Source organism: Typopeltis vanoorti, chromosome 18 (assembly GCF_054136105.1).
Source record: "Typopeltis vanoorti isolate ZY-2024b chromosome 18, IOZ_Tvanoo_1.0, whole genome shotgun sequence".
Taxonomy (NCBI): Eukaryota; Metazoa; Arthropoda; class Arachnida; order Uropygi; family Thelyphonidae; genus Typopeltis; species Typopeltis vanoorti.
The window spans coordinates 108,167,930-108,194,072 of NC_143566.1; the positions used below are offsets into that span (position 1 = coordinate 108,167,930).

At 34.0% G+C, this 26,143-nt stretch overlaps 1 protein-coding gene across 2 annotated transcripts in view; it reads left to right on the forward strand.

Annotated features, from left to right (window-relative positions):
- LOC150097045 (guanine nucleotide-binding protein G(s) subunit alpha) overlaps nucleotides 1–26,143 on the forward strand; it is a 320,682-nt gene that overhangs the window by 94,820 nt on the left and 199,719 nt on the right. For both annotated transcript variants that reach the window (XM_090408599.1, XM_090408598.1), the window contains exon 3: nucleotides 15,021–15,075. In XM_090408599.1, coding sequence (XP_090264725.1) covers nucleotides 15,021–15,075 — 55 coding nt within the window. The remainder of the gene's footprint in view (nucleotides 1–15,020; nucleotides 15,076–26,143) is intronic.

Here is a 26,143-nt window from a genome sequence, read left to right on the forward strand (position 1 = left end):
AGCAGGGGAATTGGTGATGGCTTTGACTAGGCTGTTTGATTTAAGTCTTAGCTCTAGTAAAGTCCCAAGAGAGCAGAAGGAGGGCAAAACAATTCCTTTGCATAAAGGAGGATATCTAAGTCTGTGGTAGCACATTATAGACCAATTAGTATCTCAGGAGTGGTGGTAAAAATACTGGAAAAGTTGGTTAAAAGAAAATCAGGAATGCGTGGATAAGATTATGATACTCTATGACAGTGGTGTTCAACCTTTTTTACTGCGTGAGCTACTTTTCTATAAAACGTTATTCCCCGGTATATTCTCTTATATATACGTTATTCGGCGATCTACTCTCTTATATAGATCACATTCCCCCAACTTGATATCTGATTACACACAAATAAACAACTAAAAAAAATACACTACTAAAAACTTTATTTGTGTATTTAAAAAATTTATCACTTTTAATTATTTTAATACAACAAATATTTTAATACAACAAAAAAAAACAAATATATTGGAATAAAATATTTATTTCCCTATTTTGGAAAACCAAAGTTAATATTGGGAATTTTTCAAGTGCATACTTCCAAATGACTTCATTGTTTATTAATTTTAAATGTAAACTGTTCTAGAAAAAACCAACAGATTAATTACAAACTCACAAGTTAAAGGAAATGTTGGTTGATTTAAAAAAAAAAAAAGTTAATGTGAAATTTCGCATTGTTTGGACCTCACAATATTTTCATAGTCAAGTTGATATGAAGAAGTGGCCAATCGCAGACAATCATCCAAATGATCATTTGTAATTTGGTTTCTTAATTGATTTTTTATGACGTTCATATTTGAAAAAGCGGATTCTGACAAGTATGTCGATCCGAAACACGACAGAATTTTTTGCGCAATATCAGTTAATATTGGGAATTTTTCAAGTGCATACTTCCAAATGACTTCATTGTTTATTAATTTTAAATGTAAACTGTTCTGAATGTTTATTATCTCAATTTATACTTCAGCTTGGTTTATATCAAACAGCCCACTAATTTTATTTGAAATTTCTGTGATGTTCAAGTTTTCTTGAAATGGATTATTGATAAAAGATACAATCATTTCAGTTTTATTAAAATCTTTAAATCTTGAATTTATTTCTTCCTCAACTAATTCTATTTCACAAATCAATTCCTTTAATCACAGCGAAGCATTTCTTGATTTTGTTCAAAAATTTTTAATAAATATGGGAGATGTCTAAATTTGCGGTCATTTATATTTTTCTTTAATAAAAGTAAGTATTGTTGGAAAGTTTTTATTGAATTTAACATATCCATTAAATTTTTATCTCTACCTTGTAACTCTAAATTTCAATTGCTTAATTTCGTACAGAAATCTACTAAAAATGATAAGTGTAACAACCATCTTTTATCACTCAAATGTGGATAAATATCTCCTTTTTCATCAAGAAAAATTTTTATATCGTTAATTAATACAAGAAATCTTTCTAAAAATTGACTTCTGCTGAGCCAGCGAACATTATTCAACAACAGAAGTTGCAGGACATTTCCTCGAAAAGAATTTACAATTTTAAATGTAATATATCCAAAACATCTTTTGTGTTTAATCTTTTACTACACAGTTCTTGTTGGTGAATAATACAGTGGTATGTTAAAAAATCTGGATATTTGTCATCGTTTTTACATAATGAAATGAAGCCTGATTTATTACCTATCATTGCAGGAGCACCATCAGTAGTAATAGACACAAGTTTAAAAAGCACAAGTTTGTGTTGTTTCACAAATTCATCAAATGACGAAAAAATGTCTTCTCCCCTAGTCCTTCACAACAATGATATAATTTTCGAAAGTTCTTCTTTACTTGAATAATCTTGAAATACCATGCGAATAAATATCATTAACTGAGCAATATCAATGAATCCGTTTTATTCATCAAATTGTAATGAAAACGCGACATACTGCTGAATGTCTGACATTAACTGAGTATTCAGATCGGCACTTAAAATTTCAACTCTTTTCATAACCGTTGTTCTGGAAAGTTGTAAATCTTTAATATTCGAAATGATTTCATTTTTATTTTTAAAATCAGAAAATAAAGATTCTGCTGCTGCAAGAAACGATTCTTTTATTAACTCTCCATCAGTAAAAGGCTTTTTTGCTTTTGCTAATAAATGACACACTTTCAAAGATGCAATAGTGACTGATATTGGTTTATTTATTACTTTCAAAATCATATTTTGTTGTCCAGAAAGTCCTGCCTTTAAATTTATAATTTTTGATTTACGTATTTCGGAATTTTGGGGAAAATCTTCATCATATTTTGCATGTAGCGATCGAAAATGTCTCTCAATATTACCTATTTTTGGAATTGCTACAGATGCATTACAAATCAAAAAACAACACTTTCCATTTACCATTGTAAAGAAAAAATCCGTTTCCCATGCCTTGTGAAAATGATTCATCTTCGATTTCTTTGATACACTCATGATTATTCTCAAATTAAACGAAACGCATGCGATGTGCTTTTGTTATATGTCTACTTTTGCTATCCAGTCGTTACTGCGACATTGTAAACTTTTATTATTATTTAACTTTGTATACTTGTAATTTCTATTAATTACTTGTGATGTCTTTTACTCTATACTTTATTCTCTGTTATTCTAATTTGCTATGCGTGCTTTCTCTCACTCAGAATCTCTCTTGTTTATCTTATTACGCATGCTATGTTTATCTACCTTTCGCATTATGAGTCTTATGCCTAAGATATTAGAAAATTTATTTAAAATGAGACTGCGCCACTAATATCTTTGATTAGCAAAAAGAACTCAAATATACGGCTGGTAGATTTCTCTTTCTCTAACACAAATTCCTAATTAAAACTTTCACAAACAGTCGTGATCTACTATTTTTCTTAATTTCACGCTTTGGCCAACTCACTTAGATTCCCGCTCAACAAGTCCAATTTATTTTAGAAACAGTGCAGTTGTAAATAAACAAACAGGCAGCACTCTTTTAACAAGAAAGTCAAATGACAATTATTTACATTACTATGAAATATACATAATTTTAACGTTAGGGAGATTGCTTTCTCTATCCATCTATAAAACTCTTTAGCAAAAATTAGAACCTTCTTTCTTCAACATTAAATACTTTTTTTAACACATAAGGTTACCTACTCTCAGTTTACAAATTTTTACTTATTAATCCCTAAGCTTACTCGTAAAGAGGTAACCTAAATCTGTGTTAAGTTATCTTTACACATTTGATATCAACCGCTAACGTGCCAATTGATTCTCTTATGGACATTTCTTAACACTATTAAGCATATATCTTAAAAGTCTTTCTTGTATCAACTATAACAGGAATTATATAAAAGTTTTGAACTTACAAAGGCTCTGTATCTCACATTCAGTCAAAAGTCTTTCACTAAAAGTTCTATGGCAATTCTTTAGTCTCAGATCTTATTCAGGAAATTTTGCTCGGCTGCATCTCATCGGGAAATTAGTGGGCTGTGGGCTCATTCAGCTCCGGCAAAAGGTTACTCTCCCTCGGGGAAAAGAAAAACTTATGAGCGAAGATGCTTCGGGAAATTTGACTTGTCTTTTCTCCTCTGCTTGGGCTCGCCAAAAATGTCTGAACAACTGCCTCCTTTTTCTGCCGTTTCAACAGCTAGAACTGCCGCCAACTGGATCCCACCCTGGCCTGGAAACTTTTCTCCGGCAATTGGAACTCTTCCTTTTGGCAATTTGAAACCTTGTCTATGGCCTAGAAGTAGTCTCTCTCTAGCGACATCTCGAACTGAGAAGCTCCTTTCTAGAACCGGGAAACTCCTCTTTCAAGCAGCATGGATCTAAGCAGCTTGTCTGTCTCTCTGATGGCTACTCTGGACCGAGCGGCCTCCTCTCTGACAGCAATTTTGGAACCGGGACCCCTTCTGCTTGCTTCAGTCCCTTTTTATTAGGCCTCTTCTGAGACCTCGCATGAAGTTTGGCAACCCCCAAAGAATCGGTATAAGTCTTTCATCTTAAGTTTCAAGTTTGGCATGCGTTTGGTTCTCCTCCGCTTTCTTTTGATTGTAAGTTGCTGGCCATTGGAAAGTTGTTTGAACTCTTTCTGACTGACTTCGGAGATGTTTACACTTAGAGCTTGCAAGCCTTTCTCATACATACAAGTTTCAATGACAATCCTTCTAATGCCGCCATGTACAGCTTCGGCGACAAAAACATTGCCTTTGTTTTTAACGCTCTAACATATTCTTATTAAAGCAGTATATACAGTTAGCTTCAAAAGAGTTATTTACAAAAACATCTAATACAAACTACACTGAGACAAACGAAGTTTATTTTTTTACAATATTCACATGGGGCTTAACCTAAGTAAAAAATTGATGTAATATGCTTTGGAATATTTAATATTTAAGCTACAATCGAGTTTTTACACTTTGCTTATAATCGTATTCACTCGGCTCGCTGTTTGACTTCCACTGATCCAAATTAATTCATTTACTCAGACTTATAAGAAAATTACTGATTTGACAATTTTAACAAAAAATAAATAAACAATAGCAATACACTTAAAGCAAATTAAAAATAATACAAAATAATGATAAATAAAATATTATGTTTCCAGTTTTAATTAAATTTGTAGTAAGGAGGAATACACAAGAGATCGACCAAAAATCGCTCTGCGATTGACGGGTTGAACACCCCTGCTCTATGAGAAGCAGCATGGCTTTGTGACGGTCAGTCATGTCTTAGTAATCTACTAACTTTTTATAGTAGAGCGACAACTGAGTTGGATAAAAGGAATGGCTACATGGTGATACCACTGGATTTTACAAAAGCATTTTACAGGATACCACATGGAACTCTGTTACGCAAACTGCAACAAATGGCTGAAGGATAGATACCAAAAAGTAGTACATGTAGGAGCAGAATCCAGGAGGAGGCAGGTGATTAGTGGTGTACCACAGGACTCTGTGCTTGGACCACTGCTGTTTAATTTGTGCATAAATGATATAGGAAATAATTTGAAGAGAGATATGCAGTTGTTTTTTGATGATGCAAACAAACAACAAACAACTGAATATCTCTCTTCAGTTGTTTGTTGATGATGCAAAATTGGGTAGAGTCGATCAAGGTGATGTAGAGAACTTGCAGGATGATTTAAATAGTTTGTCAGTATGGACAAAACATGGATGTCAATTTAATGGAATGGAAAAGTGTAAAGTTATGTATTTTTTGCTTGGAGAGTGGTGAATAAATTGAATGGGTTGGCTGAGTCAGCTGTGAGTACTTTGTCTGTTAAGGGGCAATTGTTAATTGTTTCAAGGAGAGGTATGATAGATATTGTATTGATAGTTTAGGCCTCTAATGATGAGTCTTAAGATTCCATGAAGGTACACATGCAATAATAATAATAATAATATGTATCACTTAGAGGCAATTGTATGCCAGGAAATTGAAGAAACTGGTTATTGAAGAACACACTGACAAGCAGAGATAAGAGAATTGTCATTCTTCTTTATAAAGCTTTGATATGACCACATATGGATTACTCTGCTCAAGTCTGGTCACCTGGGTTTCTTGGGGACGTGGAAGTGGTGAAGAGGATCCAGAGGTGAGTGGTCTGTGAAATGCTTCCTATGATGATAGATTGAGGGTGTGTGGATTGCAAAAGTTGATTGATAGGTGAGAAAGGGCGGGAAGATATGATGGAAACATTTAAGTTATTTAAAGGCTTCTAAGGATTGATATAGGGGAAATGTTTCAGCACATGACTAGAGGGGACAGAACAAGAGGTCATCCCTGGAAGTTGGGTGAGTGTGGTTAGCAATGGTTGAGGACTAGATTTTTTTTCTTGTAGAGTGGTGAATGAATGGAATGGGTTGCCTTAGTCGGTTGTGAATGGTTTGTCTGTTAATGGTTTCAAGGAAAGTTATGATTGATATTGTGTTGATAGTTTGGGCCTTCTACAATGGGTTTTAGGACTTCATGGATGCCCCTGTGCAACATCATCATCATCAATAATAATAATAATAATTTGTGTAAAAACATTGTAGTCATAAATACTGTTTTTGGTGATGCCAGTACTCTGACAATCGTATGAACAGTGTCACAATAATTGTGACACTGTTCATACGATCGTGATTAGAGTGCCTTGGATTTTACTCTACGAAAAAGAAATTAAAAAAGTTTCGCATATACCTTGTACACAAAAAAAGTTTAAACAGCGATGCACAGTCATGCTTGCAATAACTGCAGATGGAAGAAATTTGCCTCCTTATGTAATGTTCAGAAGGAAAACAATTTCAAAATGGAAATTTCCCACAGGAATTCATGTAAGAGTTCAAGAAAAGGGTGGATGGACACTACAATGGTTCAAGATTGGATTAGACCAGTTTGGGACAAATGGCAAGTGGCCTTATTTCTATGCCTGGCTCTCCTCTTGTGGGAACATTTCTGTGGACACTTAGGACCTGTAATAGTAAAACGACTTTTGGATGCGAAGACTGATGTGGCCATTATTCCACCTTGTCTATAGCACTTGGATGTATCACTCAACAAGCTATTCAAGGATTATGTACGGAAATTCTACACGGAGTGGATGGCAGCTGACAACTACGACTTGACTCCTAATCTTCCGGCAGGGAAGATTAAGAGACCATCATTAGAACTGTTGTGCAACTGGATTTTGAGAGCCTGGGATATGATTTTGCCAGAAATAATTGCAAAGAGTTTTTTAAAAAACTGGCATCTCTAATGCCCTGGATGGGAGCAAAGATGATGCTAATTGGGTAGATGACCTTGATAATGTGCACAAGGAGATTCTTGGTAAGTCATACCAATTTTCAGTTTTCAAGGTGATCTTATGATTTCGAAATGATTAAAGGACAAGCAAAATTATTTAAGCAATTGCTTAAATAATATGAATAATTCATTTTATAAATAATGTGAGCAATTATAAATTATAATTAATATAAATAATACTCTCGGGGGACCCTGTAACTCCTAGAGAGTGCGTCCCCTGGGTGGCGGATAGGGGAGCCCACCATGTGTGTGTGTGTGTGTGTTGGGGTGGTCCGAATATACTGAATAAGGACTCGTGGACCAACAGGGCCATAAGGGGCAATCATCTTGATTGTAAGGGAAGCGGCACTCCCAATGACCCCTAGCTGGATCTGTCCTCTCTACTACTTTAAGGAAGATCCACTTACTTTAATCTTTCCTATAAGACCTTATCAGCCAACTCTTCTTATTTTATGCCCCTTTTGCTATTAGAGTACTCGAGGGCCATGGAGTCTTTTCATTTCTGGCCTTACAACTATGCCCTCTCTATAAACCTTACTATAATTCTTCTATAATCTACTCTTTCCCCTTCAATATACCCTATTCCTCCTATGGGTTTAAAATTGGAAGAAGGCTAGTTCAGAAGCCTTAAGGTAGCAGCCCTACCACTGAACTATTCCATCGTCAGATTAGTCCCGTGACATGGAGAACATAATCCTACTTGTAAGCTGACAGAAAAAGATAATCGGATTGAATCTATGGGAAACGACCCTGGAATGGAAAAGGGAAAACGAAAATGGAAACGACAAAATATAATACACATAGCAAACTGTAATGTAAGAGGAATAGCATATAAAGAAATAGAATTAGACCAATTATTAAATGAAAGAAATTTTAAAATAGCAGTAATCACTGAAACAAAAAAGAAATTAAAAGGAACTATGGGAACCGAAAATTTTAATGTGATATACAGTGGAGTCGACAGAGACCAAAGAGCACAAGCAGGAGTCATGATTTGGATTCATAACTCCCTTTCAAAACAGTTAAAACATTATAAATTATGGAATGAAAGAATAATAGAAGCTAGAATAAAAATAGATAGAGGCTATTTAACAATAATTGGTTTATATGCCCCAGAAGAAGGAAGAGAACAGGATAATATCGATTTTTATAATCAGCTACAAAACATATATAATAAAATAAATAAAAATGATTATGTAATTTTAGCAGGAGACTTAAACGCAAGAAATGGAAACACGAAAATTAATAATAATGGAATACATGGAGAACATATTCTAAAAAGGAATGGTAAAAAATTGATTGACTTTGTAGTTTATAATAACCTAAAAATAATGAATTCCTTCTATAAACATAAAGACATACATAAATATACTTGGGCAGCAAGAGGATGGAAATCAATATTAGATTACTTCATATTAAAATGAAAAGACATCAAAATTTTCACTAGATGTTAGAGTTCACAGAGGATATGAAATAAGCAGTGACCATTTCCTTGTTAAAATAAAATTAAGATTACCACCTAAATGGCTACAAGTAACAAGAACAGAAAGAAAAATTTAAACATTTGTTTATAAAACTATTGAATGACACAAATGTACAATGGCTATATGAACAAAGAATTAACCAATATCACGATAAAATAAAACAAAATGAAGAAATAGAAATAGAATGGCTTAATATAAAAACGATACTAAATGCAGCAGCAAATGAAAGCTTAGGAAAGGCCAAAAAATTCAATAAAAGGAAAAACCTGAAGATCTGGGATGATACAATCAAAGAAATAATGAAAAAGAAAAAAAAAGCCTATCACAAATGGTTAAGCAGTAAAAGATTAGAAGATGAAATAGAATATAAAAAAATAAGAGCCATAGCTAAAAGAGAAGTCAGAAAAAGACGTAGAGAATCATGGAACAAATTTGTTTCTAATTTAGAACATGATTTATATAAAATAAGACCCAATGTATATAAGATTTTGAAACACTTAAATGCAGATACCAAAGAAAACATAAAATTAAACACTGAATTGAAATTAGAAGAATTTCTAAATTACTACACAGAACTGTGGACAGACAAATATTTTAAAAAAGACAACTGGCAAACAATTAATGAAAATGAAAAGGAAATAACTAAAGAAGAATTAGAAATCAGCCTGAAAGAAACAAGAAACGGAAAATCAATTGGAGAAGATAAGCTAGGTTCAGAACTATATAAATATGCAGGAACAAAATTCAAAGAAAGAGTCTTATTATATTATTTTTAAATACAATTTACTAAACTGGTATCCCCCAAATAGAATGGAAAAAAGAAATTGTGATTCCTATCTTTAAAAAAGGTAATAGAGATGACCCTAAAAACTATAGAGGTATCAGTATACGAAAGTTTTGTTACAAAATATATAGCAGAATCTTCAATAGCAAACTAATGAAATATTCCGAAAACTTTATTTTAGAAGTACAGAATAGATTTAGATCATGTATAGACCCGGCCTTTTGCCTAAAATTAATAATAGAGAAAAGAAGAAAATACAATTTAGAAACACATATTGCAATTAGAAACTCTCCTCTTTATTGACTTTGAAAAAGCATTTGACAAAGTTAAAAGAAACATATTATTTAACATATTAAAAGAAAGACAAATACCAAATAATATCCTAAAAGCTATCACAAGTATATATGAAAATAATCAAATACAAATAAGATTAAATCACGAGCTATCATATACGAGAGAGATAAACCATGAGGTCTGACAGGGATGTCCCCTCTCAGCAACTCTGTTTAATATCTACTTAAATGAAATAATAATAAAATGGAATAAAAATTTACATCAAGGAATTAAACTTTCTCCTACAGTAAACTTAAACACTCTCCTCTTTGCCGACGACCAAATGATAATTACAAATTCTGAAGATAACTTTCAGAAAGCTATTTTAGATCTAAATGAGGTATCCAAAGATGATAATATCATATATAGTATGATAATATCAACAGAAAAATCAAAAACTATAGCCTTTAAAGGACAAGATCCAGCAAGAAATAAAATAGTAATAGATAACAAGATCTTAGAACAGGTGAATTCATTTAACTACCTAGGATGTATGATCACATAAGAAAAAGATATAAACGTAAAAATTGCAAAATATTTAAAAATAACAGGTTTAATTAACTCTATATTTAAACCAAACCTAGTTCAAAAACAAACTAGACTAAAAGTATACAATACATTAGCCCTACCAGTCTTAATGTATGGAAGCAAAATCTGGACAATAAAACAAATAGACAAACAAAGATTAACAACAGCAGAAATGAAGTTTATGAGAAAAACTGCAAAGTATACCCTATTTGATTACAAAAGAAACGAAGAAATTATGAAAGAATTAAAGCAAGAACCAGTAATAGAAAAAATTAAAAAATATAAACATAAATGGATGGAACACGCTCAAAGAATGAAAACAGAAAGATTGCCAAAAACAAGCCATTAGGAAAAAGAAAACCAGGACGTCCTCTTAAACGATTCAATGATGACTTCTAAGGCTGGAACAGGCCATGCTAGGCCTAAATCTTTGATACGCATGATGATGATGAATTAATATTGAGGATTTAATTCTAAATGTCAATTTAGTTTTTGCCTGAAAAACTTTAGTTTCCGAAATCTCGCACCATGATTTTTGAACTTTAATTTTGGGGAGAAAAGCACAAGTTATATTCAAATAAATACAGTATATATATATATATATATACACACACACACACACATACACACACATATATATATACACATATATACTTCAGAGCACATTTGGTACTCTGAAGTAAACTCAAATAGTGGCAAGTGAAGTCTTTTTTTTCATAAAATAATGAAATGAAAATCTATATTTTCATTTAGCATCACTTTTTTTTTTTTGGATGCACATCCATATTAACAGCTATTGCTGTTAATATGGATGTGCATAAGTCCATTTTTTTTTACAAGAGAATTGCTGCTTCACTAATCTCTCTCTCTCTCTTTTTCTCACCCACACAGAACATATATTATTGTTTATTTATTTACTTGTTTAGTATGCTAAATATGCGATTCCATTGTTTCAAAACATTGTTTGTCACCTGCTAAAATGCAAGTAACGTCATGGAAACCTACCTTCACATCCATTCTCAAACAAGCAGAGGTTTTTTTGGTATATTTCATAAAATGCATTAGACACTTCTACGATTTGTTTTGTTTGTACTTTGGAAGTTATTCTGGATCTCTAGTTGGGGTGGATTTCATTAAAAAATAATATTCAGAGCCTTACAAAAATTTGTTCAGCTCATTTATTTTATTTATTTATTTAAAAAAAAATTAAAAAATCAGACCATTTACAGAGGCAAAAGTGGATGGGATTCCAGATCCTGGAGTGATGGTAGACAGTGGACTGAAGTTCCTAGTACACTTTGCAAGTGTTGCAAGGGGTGTACATCATATTGCTGCTATGATAAAAAGTACATTGACATGTAAGGATAAGGAGGTAGTAGTGCCTCTATATAAGGCATTGGTTAGACCACATATGGACTTTTGTGCTTAGAATTGGTCACCTAGTTTTCATTGTAATGCAGAAACACCAGAAAGGGTCCAAAGATGAATAACCAAAGTAATATCAAGGCTCTGGAGTGTTGGTTATGAAGAGTGGTTGAGGGAATGTGGATTACAGAAGTTCTTAGATAGGAGGAAAAGAGAAGATGTGATAGAGACCTATAAGTTAGTTAAGGGATTCTATCAGATTAATGCAGAAGAAATTATAAAAAGAATGAATGTTCAGATGGGAAGAACAAGAGGCTGTCCTTGGACGTTGTATGACGATGTGGTGAAGAAGGATGTAAGATGTAGATTTTTACATGGAGAGTTGTTAGTGAGTGGATTGCATTACTGATGTGCATTGGGATTGCAGGCAGTATAAATAACTATTTATACTACCTGCAAAGGTGAAAATAGCTATATTCCCACATCTTCTCTTTACTCATTTTCCCATACTTTCTCTTTACCTTGTATGGACATAACTGTATCATCAGTATCATTCTGCTTCTCTGTTTCCCCCTTTTTAACTTTTTATCTTACAAAAAACACGAGGCTGTCATCCTCATCCAATCACGTCTCACTTATTTCAACAATTTTTGGGGTAAACAAACTCAGTCAATGCAACCATTTTGTTTTCCTTGTTTCTGATACTTCTAGCATTTTGCTGCTACCCCTTATTAGATGTGATTTTCCATACCTTCCTGGATCCATTTCTTTTTCTCCTTACCCATCCTTGAACCTTCTGCAAATCCAACTTTCTCCCTACATCCTATTCTATTTTTGTCCCCCCCCCCCCCCTCTGAGCGTCAACCTTTCTCATGTTTTGTTCCCCTGCCCACCCTGAGTCTCCCTATTTGTCTTGCACAATTGTTCTCTCATTCTCTGCACTCATAATACCCACTACTTCATTCATAATCACTACTTCAATCTCTCTCTCCTTCCTTACTCTCCCACACTTTCACATCGCTTCTGACTTACTCAGATTCATTCTCTGCACTCATTACTCTCCCTTCCAGCAGCAGTTTCTCCACAAATGACTCACACCAAAACCAAAACCATTCAAATGAGTCAATCACTTCAATTTGCCCTTCGAGCTCATTCTACACATTCACTCCTTTCTCTTCACACATTTCCACTAACATATCATTCATAATCCTTGCTCTCCAACTCACTCATCACTGTCATACCTAGGCAACACGCTGACTACCTTTCCTATCACACTATTATCTTTTATCATTGATAACAACATCTTGATATTCGTTCTTACGTTCTCCTTGTTCTACCATTCTATAATTGGAAACTTCTGTTCTCGAACCATGCTTGTGGACCTGATTACCAGGTCATGGGTATGGCTAACTCTTGCACATTCTTTAAAATATGTGGTGATATATCATCCATTCCCACAGCCTTATTAACATCTAACCCAGTGTTTCCCAATCTTTTATCAAGTCAGCATCCCATTTTATAATAGCCAAATAACCTGTAACCCCCCCCCCCCCCAGCACCACCACCACTGTCACATTTGTGTAAAAAAGGCATTTTTAATAGGGAAAAGAAAACACATTAAAAATAGATTTTTTCACAATATAATTCTAACCTAACATTTAATACGATAGTTGTACTTGCATCTGGGCAACCAGCTTCAAAATTTACGACTGAGTGTTGAAAATCCACTTCCGCAGAGATATGTAGAGGCAAATGGAAGTAAAACTCGAAAGGGAATCATGGTGACATTTGGATATGACTGATACATAGCACACCCATCGTAGACATTGAATTTCTTCATTGCACATATGTGGCATCAACATAACATATGGGTGATCTTCAACTGCATTAAGAGAGCAACTCACCTTTATTTAAGGTCCGTTTTTGACAGTCTGTTATTCAAACATTGAGACACCAATTAAAAAAATTTTGATATTGAATTTTGCATCATAGTGAATATTTTTTTCAGTTTACTATTTGTAACTTAGAATTTTATTCTAATTCTACCACTGCATTTGTATATTTTATTTTTAGGGAGTGAATCAAGGTCCACCATAGTGGAAATTTGAAGCATTAGCAAATAATTAAAATAATATAAAATAATATAAAATGTTTAACATGCATGAACACAGCAGGTCCTTGATATTTTTTAATTATCTGCCACGGTGACCTTCATTATCAAAAATCAGTGTAAAATATCACAGTGTAGCCATATTAAAATAAATAAGTGTTGAAAATCTTCATGGTGAAATTTCTTATAAAATAATTGCAGCCAAAAATATCCCCCCCCCCCCAGAAGACACTTTGCTACCCACAGGTTAGGAACCTGGGATATAACCCAAGCAGCACTTGATACACTTCTGTTTTCTTTCACTTTTAATTCTATCAATCCTTGTCTCTCTTGTACATGTTGCACAGCATCATGTAGAAGGGAATTACACAGTTATCAGCAGTCATTATAAATAATTATGGAGCCAAACTACCATGTTTAAGAACTTACTTTAATTAACATTAAAATAAAATTTGATGTTTCAACCTTTATATCAAAGTTGTCTTGAGGAATGAACACACATGCATGCGCACACATACACACACAGGGATACAGAATACTTGAATTACTCTGGATTTAGTTCTCTAAATTCAGAGTAATTCAATAATAAGGTGGTACACCTGTTGGCAACTCCCATAGGTAAATATGATCTCTCCTATTGCTTCTGCCTTAGTATCTCCATGTTTGGGTCTGCCTCCCACTGACGAGACCTCAATAAAGGTTGAAACCGGTCTGGGTAGTGGCCCTTCCTTTAATGCATAGCAGTATACATGTCCGCAAGGCGATATGCTTTGCATTATGGGAGATACTGAGACAAAGAGTGATGAGAGCTTGGTCCATCTTTGCTCGGAGTTGCCTGGTGTTGCACTACCTTACCCCAGTCCTCAAGATATTTTCAGGCGCAAACTTTCTTTGCTTACACTTGGATAAAGGATTAAACTAAATTTATTATTATGGCATACTTTGAAAATAATCAGAGTAATAGTAGAACTGTACCATAATTACCATGCCAGAGTAATGGTTAATGGAGAGATGACTGAGCTTTTCTATTTCCACTGGAGTTCTTCAAGAAGACCTCTTGCACAATATTTTTTTTATTATTATCCTTGATTATGTATTATGATTGGCAGTACAAACTGACATAAGCAGTCTGCTTTGTAGATGATGTGCTAGTCGACTCTAATAATAGGCATGCTTGAATAAGTAAAAGATTATCAGTACAGGAATCTGCCATTTATCCTACCTTCAAAAGAACAACCCTTCATTTAACTGATACTTACATGCCCACTACTTCTGGTAGAGCACCCTGTACTTGTACTTCATTTATCAAAATGTCAAATTGCCTTTCTGATGTAGTCAGAAAAACATTGGGTTACTGTACCTTGGTTCTTATATTGAATTGATACTCTGACGTAGTGAAAATAAAGCACACAACTTTTCACTTCCATAAAAGCCTAACTAATATCTGGAAATCCAATCTCATTGCCACAAATACCAAGATTCATCTGTACAAAACTACCACTCAAGTCATATTTACATTTCAAGAATTATTTGAATTTAGTTCTTGAGTTAAGAATTATTAAATAGAGTTAACATCTAAAATCAAAGAGTAACTTTTTTTTTTTTTTTTTTTTTAAATAGAGAAAAGAAACAGAAAATTGAAGATATCAAGAAAAATATTAGAGATGCAATTTTGGTAAGTGTTATGTGTCCATAAAATTGCAGTTTGGTTTCATTTTTTTCTTTGTTATATTGCTGATGGTTTTTGGTTATTTTCTATGTTTTGATAGTTAAATCTGATAACTTTCTTTAGGGAACTACAGAAGAACTGAAAGGTATTACTTTTTATAAACAATATGGCAGGTGAATATATGTGAACTTACATGATTAAAATGCATCTGACAATGTCTGATGTAATCTTCATTTACAACAGATATAATTAGTATTTTTCTAACCATAATCAGAATGACAATTTATATGTGTTATTTGGTTTCTGTCTTGGATATAAGAGTTTGATTTTAATATCACATGGCACATAAACATGATCAACCTTTAGTTAACACAAATAGAATGCCACAGGAAACAATAACTCAAATAGCTGTAAAAAAACATTGAACCTTCATTATGTCTATTATGTGTTTGTTTGGATACGGTATGACCAGATTTTAACAATTATGCTTGTCCTTTTGCCCATGGTGGACAGATTTTGTCAGCTAACAAGTAACTAGATTTGTGGATTGTGGGTTGCAGAAACTTGTTGATAGGTGGAGGAGGGGAGATATGATTGAGACATTCAAATTGCTAAAGGGATTCTATAGGATTAATTCAGAGGATATTTTTGAGATCAGGACTGGTGGTGGGAGAACTAGGGGACACCTATGGAAGCTGGGCAAGAGTGTGGTTAGCAGGGGTGTTAGAGCTGGGTTCTTTACTTTTAGAGTGGTAAATGAGTGGAATAAGCTGCCAGAGTCTGTTGTGGGTGCTATGACGGTGAACGAGTTCAAGACAAGGTATGATAGATACTGTGAGAATGTAATTGCATAGTTGTGTGGACATGATGTTTAGGGCCTCCCTCGATGAGTCTAAGGACTCCTGGAGTCGCCCGAAATAATAATAATAATAACTACTTGCTAGCTGACAAAATCTGCCCACCATGGGCAAAAGGACGAGCATAATTGTTAAAATCTGGTCATACCGTATCCAATGGAATTTGGATACGGTATGACCAGATTTGACCAGACAAAATGGAATTTGATTTCATAAAAAATAACTGGCGAACACTGTTGGAGTATTTGAAATTAAAAGTGACCATTACTTAGTGCTAAGCAGGATAAAAATGGATATCACATTGAAAAGAATAGTATATACAAGAAAGTTTTAAAAAGAATTAAAGTTGAGCAATTTTTGCAGGTAAACTGTAGACTCAACTATACAAATATTATTGAACAAAAAATGAAACAGATTGAAAACAAGAACCAAACCTTGGAGTGTCCGAGGCAAACTCTGAAGAAAACATTGATTAATTTAGCTTGGAAGGTATCTGGTGAAGTTGTCTGCAAGGATAGAAAAATAAGAACCGTATTTGTGGAAAAGAAGAAAACACATCAAAAGTTCCTAACAAATAAGTTTGCAGATGTCCGAAATGAATATAGAGAAAAATGTAAGAGAGCTAAGCTATTTGTAAAGATAGGTAAACAAAAGGCATGGGAAGGCTTTGATAAGAATTTAGAAAATAAATATCAGGAAGGCGGCAGAATGTTCTGGAGTCTATTGTAAAAAGCCTCAGAAATGGAGGAAAGGGTACTGTAAAAGGAATCAAGGTTGATGAAGGTGACAGGAAAACTGAAAATACAGATATCCTAGATGTTTGCAGTAATTACTTTGAAAGACTGTTAAACAAAATAAACAGTGACAGAAAAATACTAAATAATTTCAAGAGGAATCCAAAGAGCAATGCATATCAATACTTGAGGTAGAAAAGCTGTCAAAAACTTGAAATGTTTGAAAAGTGGAAAGGCAGCTGGAGTAGATAATATTTTACCAGAAAGGCTTAAATATGGAGATATAAAACTTGCTGCACAATTCAGAATGTCGAATTCCAGATGATTGGAATAGAGCTCTCCTAGTCCCCATCTGTAAAAAAGGGAAAAGCTGAATGTGAGAATTACAGAGGAATTTCTCTGCTAAGTGTTCCAGGTAAAATTTATGCAAGCATACTTGAAAAAAAAAAGGTTGAGAAAGATTGGAAGAAAAACTTGGAGAACCTCAAACTGGATTCAGATCAAATACAGGTTGTCAAGATCAGATTTTCACTTTATGACAAATAGTTGAGAAATCATGAGAATATGACAAGCATATGTACTTAAGTTTTGCAGATCTGGAAAAAAGCATACAACAAAATGCCCAGAAAAAAAAAGCTTTTCAAAACATTACAGTTATTTGAGGTAAATTGGACATTATGCAGAGTAATACATACTTTATATTTAAGTTGTCATTCAAGAGATAGAATTGAAGGAAATACAAGAAGATAGCTTGATGTGAAATCATGTGTAAGACAAGGATGTGTAAACTAAAGTTGATTTTATTAATTATTTTGTTATTCCTTTATTTTATCTATATTATCCTTATTTATTTCTATAATATCCTGTCATTACTGCGCCATTGTGATATCTTAGGGTTTTTCTATATTTTACTTTATCTTATTTCTTTATATCTCTCTTCTATATCTTATATATCTTATCGTCAATACCCAAGTCTTTAACTTATGTCTCTTTCCCTTATACAACTCTATTAACTTGAAACTTATATCTTCCTGTCCCTTATTTCTACCTCCAGTATTCCTATTTATATTATACCAAGGATCTCTAAATATTTATTTGAATTAGTGACTGTGCCTCAGGAAATCTTTTTATGGCATTAAATATTACTACTTTCGGTAGAAATCATTCCTTACTCTTATATACAGTTGTGGCTATCCCTTTATCTAATTCTCGTATTAATTATCTATCTTCCCCGCTCACAAGCTCGGTTGTTTTTTTTTAGAACAGTGCATCAAAGAATTAAAATATCAGGCAACACTCTATTAATATTTAAACAACAAAATTTTAATTCACATAAGACAAATTTTACACTGCATTTTCAATAATAAAAAGAAACATCACAATTCAAATCTGCATAAATAGACTAGTTAAGTTCCTGCATTTTCTCACACAAATCATATCACATATTTAACTAATTCTCTTAATATCACATAAATCATTTATACTGAGCAATGGTACTTATTACTTAAATGTTAACTCTTACTCATCGAACACATAAACAATATCTTTTACACACAATTGCTCTTTCCTTTCTATGCTGGGAATATTCTATAGGCAAATTTCACCAATTCAGCAAACAGTTATACTATGACTTAATTCAAACTACAAATTCCTGACACATGATTAGTTTATAATCTTTAACTGTTAGATTTGCCTATTTAGATCAGCCTCTACTTACAGTCCATTAATAAGTGTCCATTAAAAGCTCAAGGAAATTTAACAAATGGGTCAACTCACTTTATAGCTGCTACCCTCTGTGTACTTGGCTTCGAACTGGTCTTCCGTTCCGTGTCAGGTTTTTTTCAATCCCTCTTTATGCCAGTAATGGGTCACTGATGCTTCCTTGGGACGCTGTACTGCCGCACTTTGGGCAAAGATCATTGGCTTGTGGAATGCTTGCATGTGCGTTGGATTAACGGAGCAATTTCTTCCCTCTGACAACAGCTCCCGGCGAAGACTTGTCAATTCGCCATCGACTATCAGTTTTGCCTTGCGGATCGGCTCCTCGTCATCTTTCTTTCAGATCACTGGCATAATTTCTCCCAACGTCACGTCCTCGATGGCTTACATCTGCCGGACAACCGTTGGCGACTTCTCGATCCTGACCTCTGGATCCTTGACAAAAATTTCTCGAACCGATGATGCGATCTTTTTGCCTACGCATTTTGTTCGGTCACTACCAAATCCTTGTGCGGAGATATGTGAACCCCGAACATTTCGGCGAAATCCCTTGATCCTTTTCTTTGACTGACCATTCATTTGTTTTTCTCCTACACTCCCTAAATCCTATTCGTTTTGGCAGCGGACATTTGTTTGAATCTTTTGTCGGTCCACCTAGCACTGACCTTGAGCTTCCCATGCAGAACACCACAAAGTTTGACGTCTTTACAAAGCTCTAAAATTATACTGTTTACTAATGGCAAAGTATTGCCTTAATACTACACCTTCTAGAATATTCCCTTATTTGCCATAGAGCAATATACAAATTCCCATTGGGATTATTTACACGTAACATACATCTATTTACAAGTCGCAATTCTTACTGGGCTTGACCTTGGTAAATTTTATGTAAAATTATTTAGACTTCTTATAGCTACATAAATATTTTTACAGATGCACATTATCTCCACTCTTAATCCTCATCTATATGAATCACATGACGAAAGAAAGTGGCATTAGTACTGATACTAGAATTGGACATGTCAAACTTAGCTCTTTGCTTTATGCAGATCATGTACTAATAAACACATCTAGTGCAAGCCTTCAAGGCTCTTCTCTAACTAAATTGAATACTTTAGTTAGAGAAGAGCCTTGTTAAATTTAGTTAATTTAGTTAGAGAAGATGACAAGTTAAATTTGGAAATAGAAACAGAATAAGCAAAGAGAGAAATTAGCCAAATGTAAGCAAACAAAGTTCATCATCATCATCAAATTCCTGCCATGCACACTCAAGGGGTGTACAGGACATGATAGTACTACATGAAAAAAATTACAGCATTATTAATTTCCTATCTACAATTTTCCTCCAAATCAGTCTGTTACTTGTCAAGACTCCAACATTATCAGATCTTATATTTCTATCGTCTAAGGCACTTTGTATCGTATCAATCCACCTATATCTTGGTCTTCCTCTGGGTCGTTTTCCTGCCAACCTGGCAGAGAACACTTGTTTTGCTAATCTTTCTTCACTCATTCTGTTTAAGTGACCATACCACCTAAGATTAGCTCTGCTAACGCATTCCTGGATGCTGACAATGTCAAGTTCTTTCCTAATATCCTCGTTTTTAATATGATATTGCCATTGATGCCATCTGTTCATGCCTATAATCTTTCTCAGGACTCTCATATCTGTGGTCTCTAGTCTTTGGTCAAGTGTTTTACTTCTGACCCAGCTCTCAGATCCATAAGTTAAAACTGGTTTGAACACTGTCTTGTATACAGCTAATTTAGTGTTCTGATTCTGACTAATTTCTCTCTTATTCCATATGAATTTATTCAGTTGACTTCCCACCATACCAGCTTTGCTGATTCTGTTGTCTATTTCTATATTTAATTTGCCATCTTCAGTAAAAATCGTGCCTAAATAGCTGAAATGTTTTACTTGTTCCACAGGTTCTCCATTCACAACACAGTTGACATTTTCAATGATTCTGCCTATTTTCATTGTCTTTGTCTTTTTATTGCTGACCTTCATACCATATCTATTACAACAGTTATTCAATTTAGTCAGAGAATCTTGCAGACTTGTAGCGGATTTATTTAGAAGTATAACATCATCTGCATAAAGCAAAGAGCTGACATTAACATTTCCAATTTTGATATCATGTTTAATATCACTTTCCTTCATAATGTGATCCATATAGATAATGAATAACAGAGGGGATAATGTACATCCTTGTCTCACACCAGATTTAACATCGAACCATCTTCCTGTACTTCCTTCAGTTCTAGCTGCTGACTTACAACTCAAATAAAGACTAAGTATTGCTTGATATAATGCCCCAGTGACACCATATAACTGCAGCGTATTGAATAGCTTCTCTCTCTTGGCACCTTGTCATATGCCTTTTCCAAATCGACAAAACTTAAATACAGATCTTTGTTATATTCCCATGCTTTCTCGACTATTTGTCGTAAAGTGAAGATCTGATCGTGACAGCCTCTATTTGGCCTGAATCCAGCTTGTTCTTCACCAAGCTTTTCTTCCACAATTTTTCTCAACCGTTTCTCAAGTATACTTGCATAGATCTTGCCAGGAACACTCAGTAGGGAAATACCTCTGTAATTCTCACATGCAGTTTTATTTCCCTTTTTATATATGGGTACTATGAGAGCTCTACTCCAATCATCAGGAATTCGTCCCTCTGTCCAGGCTTTCTGAACTATGCAGTGCAGCCACTGTAAGACTCTTATACCACCATACTTCAGCATTTCTGGTCGAATATCATCTACTCCTGCTGCCTTTCCACATTTCAAGCCTTTGATGGCTTTTTCTACTTCAAGTATGGATATGTATCCTGACTGCATGCCTGGTCAGTGTTTTTTACCACTGTGCTGTCATCACTGCTTGTTTCATTTAGCAGTTTTTCAAAGTAATTACTCCATTATTATTATTATAATTACAGCTATTTTGCCTGCTTCAGTTTAGGAGTACCCCTGTTTAAATGTCATTGGCTATTTACTCATGGATTCTTTAGGGCATTATGAGTGTAGATGTAATAATATACATAATTACTCCTAGAAATAATATACATAATTACTCCATATTTCAAGGATATCTTTTTCTCCCATTTTCATGTCACCTTTATGATTTCTAACTCCTTTTACAGCACTCTTTCCTCCATTCCTAAGCTTCTTCAACAACCTCCAGAATATTTTGCCACCTTCTTGATATTTATTTTCTATATTCTTGCCAAAGTCCTCCCATGACTTTTGTTTAGCTAGTTTTACACAGTGTTTAGCATTCTTGCATTTGTCTCTATATTCTCTAAGAGCACAAGCTGACTTATTTGACAGGAACTTTTGATATGCTTTCTTCTTTTCCTTCACTGCCTCTTTAACTTCCTGTGTCCACCAGGGAGTTCTGATTTTTTTATCCTTACAGACAACCTCACCACATGCCTCTCTGGCAGAATCAATCAATGTTTTCTTTAGAGTTTGCCACTGAATCTCCAAGGTTTGATTCCTGTTCTCAAACTCTTTCAGTTTTTCTTCAATAATCTTTGTGTATTTTAGTCTACAGTTCACATCTGAGAGTTGCTCAACTTTTATTAGCTTTAAAACGTTCTTACATGTTATTCTTTTCAATATGAAATTCAATTTTATTCTGCTCAAGACTAAATAGTGATCACTTCCAATTTCAAATCCTCTGTACACTCTGGTGTCCTGCGCCAGGTAAAAAACATCACTGTCAACAATAACATAGTCAATGAGACTTTTCTTATTCCTAGCCTCTTCTCTCCATGTGAATTTGTGTACATTTTTATGTTGGAACATGGTGTTAGTAATAACCAGTCCATGTCCTAAGCAGAAATCCAACAGATATTTGCCATTATTATTAGCTTTGCTCTTTTCTCCAAATTTTCCCAAAATATTTTTGTATGTCTCACAATCATTTCCTACTCTGCTATTTAGATCCCCAACAAGGACAAACTTTTCATTTTTCATTGTGTCAGTTGCTTTTTCTAAAGCCTCAAAAAATTCCTCCACTTCTACCTTAGTAGACCCTTCTGTGGGACCATAGGCATAATTATGTCTCATTGTCCAGTTCCCTATTCTCATATTTGCCCACATTACTGTATTTGAGACTGACTGCCATTCAAGAAGATTAGCCTCATATTTTGTGTTGAATACTATGGCTACTCCTTCCTTTCCTTGATTGTCATTGCCTGAATATAACATTTTGTATTTATTGCTCAGAAAGATCTCACCAGTTTTTGTCTTTTTTGTTTCAGTCACCCCTATTGCGCCGATCTGGTACTTATCTAATTCCTCAGCTAGCTCCATTTCTTTGCCATTTAGGCTTCTTACGTTGATAGTACCGATCTTTAACTCTGGTGATGTTGAGTTGGGGTTTGTTTTCAGATTTGTTCCAGTAGCTGACTTTTCGCTGTTCGCCCTGGTTCCCGGGCGAAAACAACGGGGGCCTTGTTTAACCGGGCGACGCCCCAGCCGGCATGAAATTTTGTCATGTTGTACCATCATTTTTTATTTTGGTTTAACCAATAAGAATACAATTTGGTCGGCTAAATCTCAAATTGCCAGCCCATCCTCGTTCGTTCAGTATCCAAGTAGATACACAACAGGGTGCACCATGAGAAGGTGAGGATTGGACATTAGGTCAGAAGGCCTGGTCGGTTCTCCACATTCCTTTAAAGGCTATGTGGAGGTCTCCTCTCAGTTATACAGCTTTGACCCTTAAGCACCCCTTAAGTTACCCTAGTCCTGCTTATATTTCATGCGCAAACAAAGTTTGTGCATGAAATATAAACAGGACTAGGGTAACTCATATATAGAAGCTAATGACTTAACATCAACTTGCCTTAGTATCTCATAATGCAAAGCACATGGGTATGTATAATGCTATGCATTAATTAATCAATTAAATAATAATAATTAAATTAATAAAATTATTAATTAGGAACTTTAATTAAAAGTATACTATCTATCATGTTCTAGTAGTAGACACTGGGCAAGAGGAAACAGTGCATTAACTTTTCATTTTATTAAAAATTACCTTTATTGATAAATGACAAAATACTTGCAAGTATTGCCTTTCAGATACAGTAGGCCATACTACTGGATAATCATGTATATTTAAACATAGTCATCACTGGAGCTGGTGAAGGTAAGGCTACTTGAGTCTTAAACACCAGTGAATATAACTAAAATAGATGTTATGCTGAGAGACCATACCTATATTCTGTTAGGTTATGAATTTCAGATTAAAATAATGGCTCAAGAAAGTAAAAAGTAACTTATTGGAAATGCACATACAGATTAATTAAAATAAAATCCACAAACTTGATTTTTTTGAGATGTTACTGAGTTTCCCCCTTCCCCAAAAAAATTCTCTTTCTCCTCTCAATTAGCCTTTCTGGCATCAAAAATTCTACCCATTAAAAATTTAATTCAGTTAAAAGATTTAATTTTAAATAATTCTGACATGGAATAAAAGGAAAATGAGCCAAAGCAGTAAACTATATGCAGTATCTATCTATAGCAGTATCTATATGCAGTAGTCTTCAAACCAGTCTTAAGTTATGGATCTGAGAGTTGGGTTGGAAAAGCACTTCATTGAAGATTAGAGACCACAGATATGAGAGTTCTGCAAAAAATTAGAAGTGTGAACATCACTGATAGAATCATATTAAAAATGGTGATATTATTATTATTATTATTATCATCATCATCATTACAGGCAACTTTAAGGAGTCTTTAAACTCATTGAGCAAGGCCTTAAACATTATATCAAGAAGTATTCAGCATTTGCATAGTATCTATTATAAGGTGGAATCTTGGTTGTCGAATACCTCTGTTCTCGAACAATTCGGTTCCCAAATAGGCAAACGGCGACCATGTGCTCTGCGTGATGAGCTGTAAGGCGGGAAAACATCGGTTATGCAGCAGCCTTCGTTCAGTGCAGAAACCTGCTCAAATTTGCAGCGAGTTTTCTTGATTTGCTTTGTGTTTTGTTGTTTTTGTTTTCATAAATTATTATTAATTAAGCCATCATGGGAATGCAGAAGAATAGTGATAGCAGCAAATCAAAAAGAAAAGTTGTTAGAACCATGATAGAGATGCAAAAAAGAAATCATATCCAAACATCAAAATGCCGTTCGTGTCTCGGATCTTGCTGTGCAGTACAGTATGGCGAAATCTACGATCTGTACAATACTCAAAAATAAAGAGGCGATCAATTTTTGTCTATATTTTATCTATTTATTGTGTTTATTCTTTTTATGTAAGATTTTATGCATTTTCATTATGTTTGTATACGATCTTATGCATGAAGTACTGTTGTAAAGGTTTAAATAAACAATCGTCTGGGGTTCGGGAATGGATTAATCCATTTTATATTAATTCTTATGGGAAAATGATTTCAGTTTTCGAACAATTAGGTTTCTGAATAGCCTTCAGGAATGAATTAAGTTCGACAACTGAGGTTCCACTGTACTTTGCTTTGAACTCATTCACCCACAACAGACTCTAGCAACCTATATTAGAAAGAAAGATGATATTATTAGCATGTAAGAATATGTGAACAGGGCTTATCTTAGGTGCTATGATCTCTTAAACAGACTGGGAGAAGAAAGGTTAGCAAAAGAGGTGTTTGTTGCTAAGATGTCAACAAATATAACCAGAGGACGACCAAGATATAGGTGAACTGATTCAGTCAGAAGTACCTTAGAAGCCAAAATGTTAGATATTACAATATTGCAGTGCTGACAAGTAATAGACTATCGATACAAAATTAATAACGGAAAAAACTCACGTACAAAGATTATTTAATAGTATAATTTTCACCAGGCGTATCGATATAAAATTAATAATGGAAAAAACTCACGTACAAAGATTATTTAAGTATAATTTTCACGTACAAAGATTATTTAATATACTATTAAATAATCTTTGTACGTGAGTTTTTTCCGTTATTAATTTTGTATAGATATGTCTACTCACAGTATACCTCTTTTAAAACTTAAAGTAATAGACTAATTTGGAGGAAAATTGTTGATAAGAGATTAATAATAATGTAAACTTAATCATGTTGTATTGTCATAGTAGCTTGTACATCCTTGAGGATACATATCAAGAAACTGATGCTGATGATAATTCTGATATTATGTCATTTACCATGTTTAAATTTCTGTATCTGTTCCTATTATTCATGTTGAAGTTTCTTGAACAGAAATCTACGACATTGGAATGCAAATAAATAATTTACTAGCTAAAATTATTAATTATTTACATGTCAACATTTCACTTGCTGAAGCCAGCATTATCACATGCAATTTAACACTACACGCTTAGTGAAGGCACAAACCAAAATGACCTGGATAACAAGGAGAGTCACATGGATGGAGGGTGGCACCCTTCGTGGTGATTCCTGTTTTTAATGTTGATGTAGATAGGGCAATGTCTCAAATCTATTTAAAATCATACTGTTAGATCTATTACAGTTAACTGGGTTTTGTAGAACTTGTGCCACTTCCATGAATGGTCCCTCTGATTTAAACTGGGATTTGTGAAATAAGGTTTTCTTCTATCTTACGAAGTGGTCTTTCTCTAAGGCATATTGAGATAGTCTGCTTTTTTATATTTTTTTTTTATTGAGTTCTATTCCACACTGGCAGGAATTCTTTAGACACCCTGGAAGAAGAGAGAGGGTCCACAATCTTGATTTATCTTAGGGAGGTTTAGGGAGTTGGTATTTTACAGACC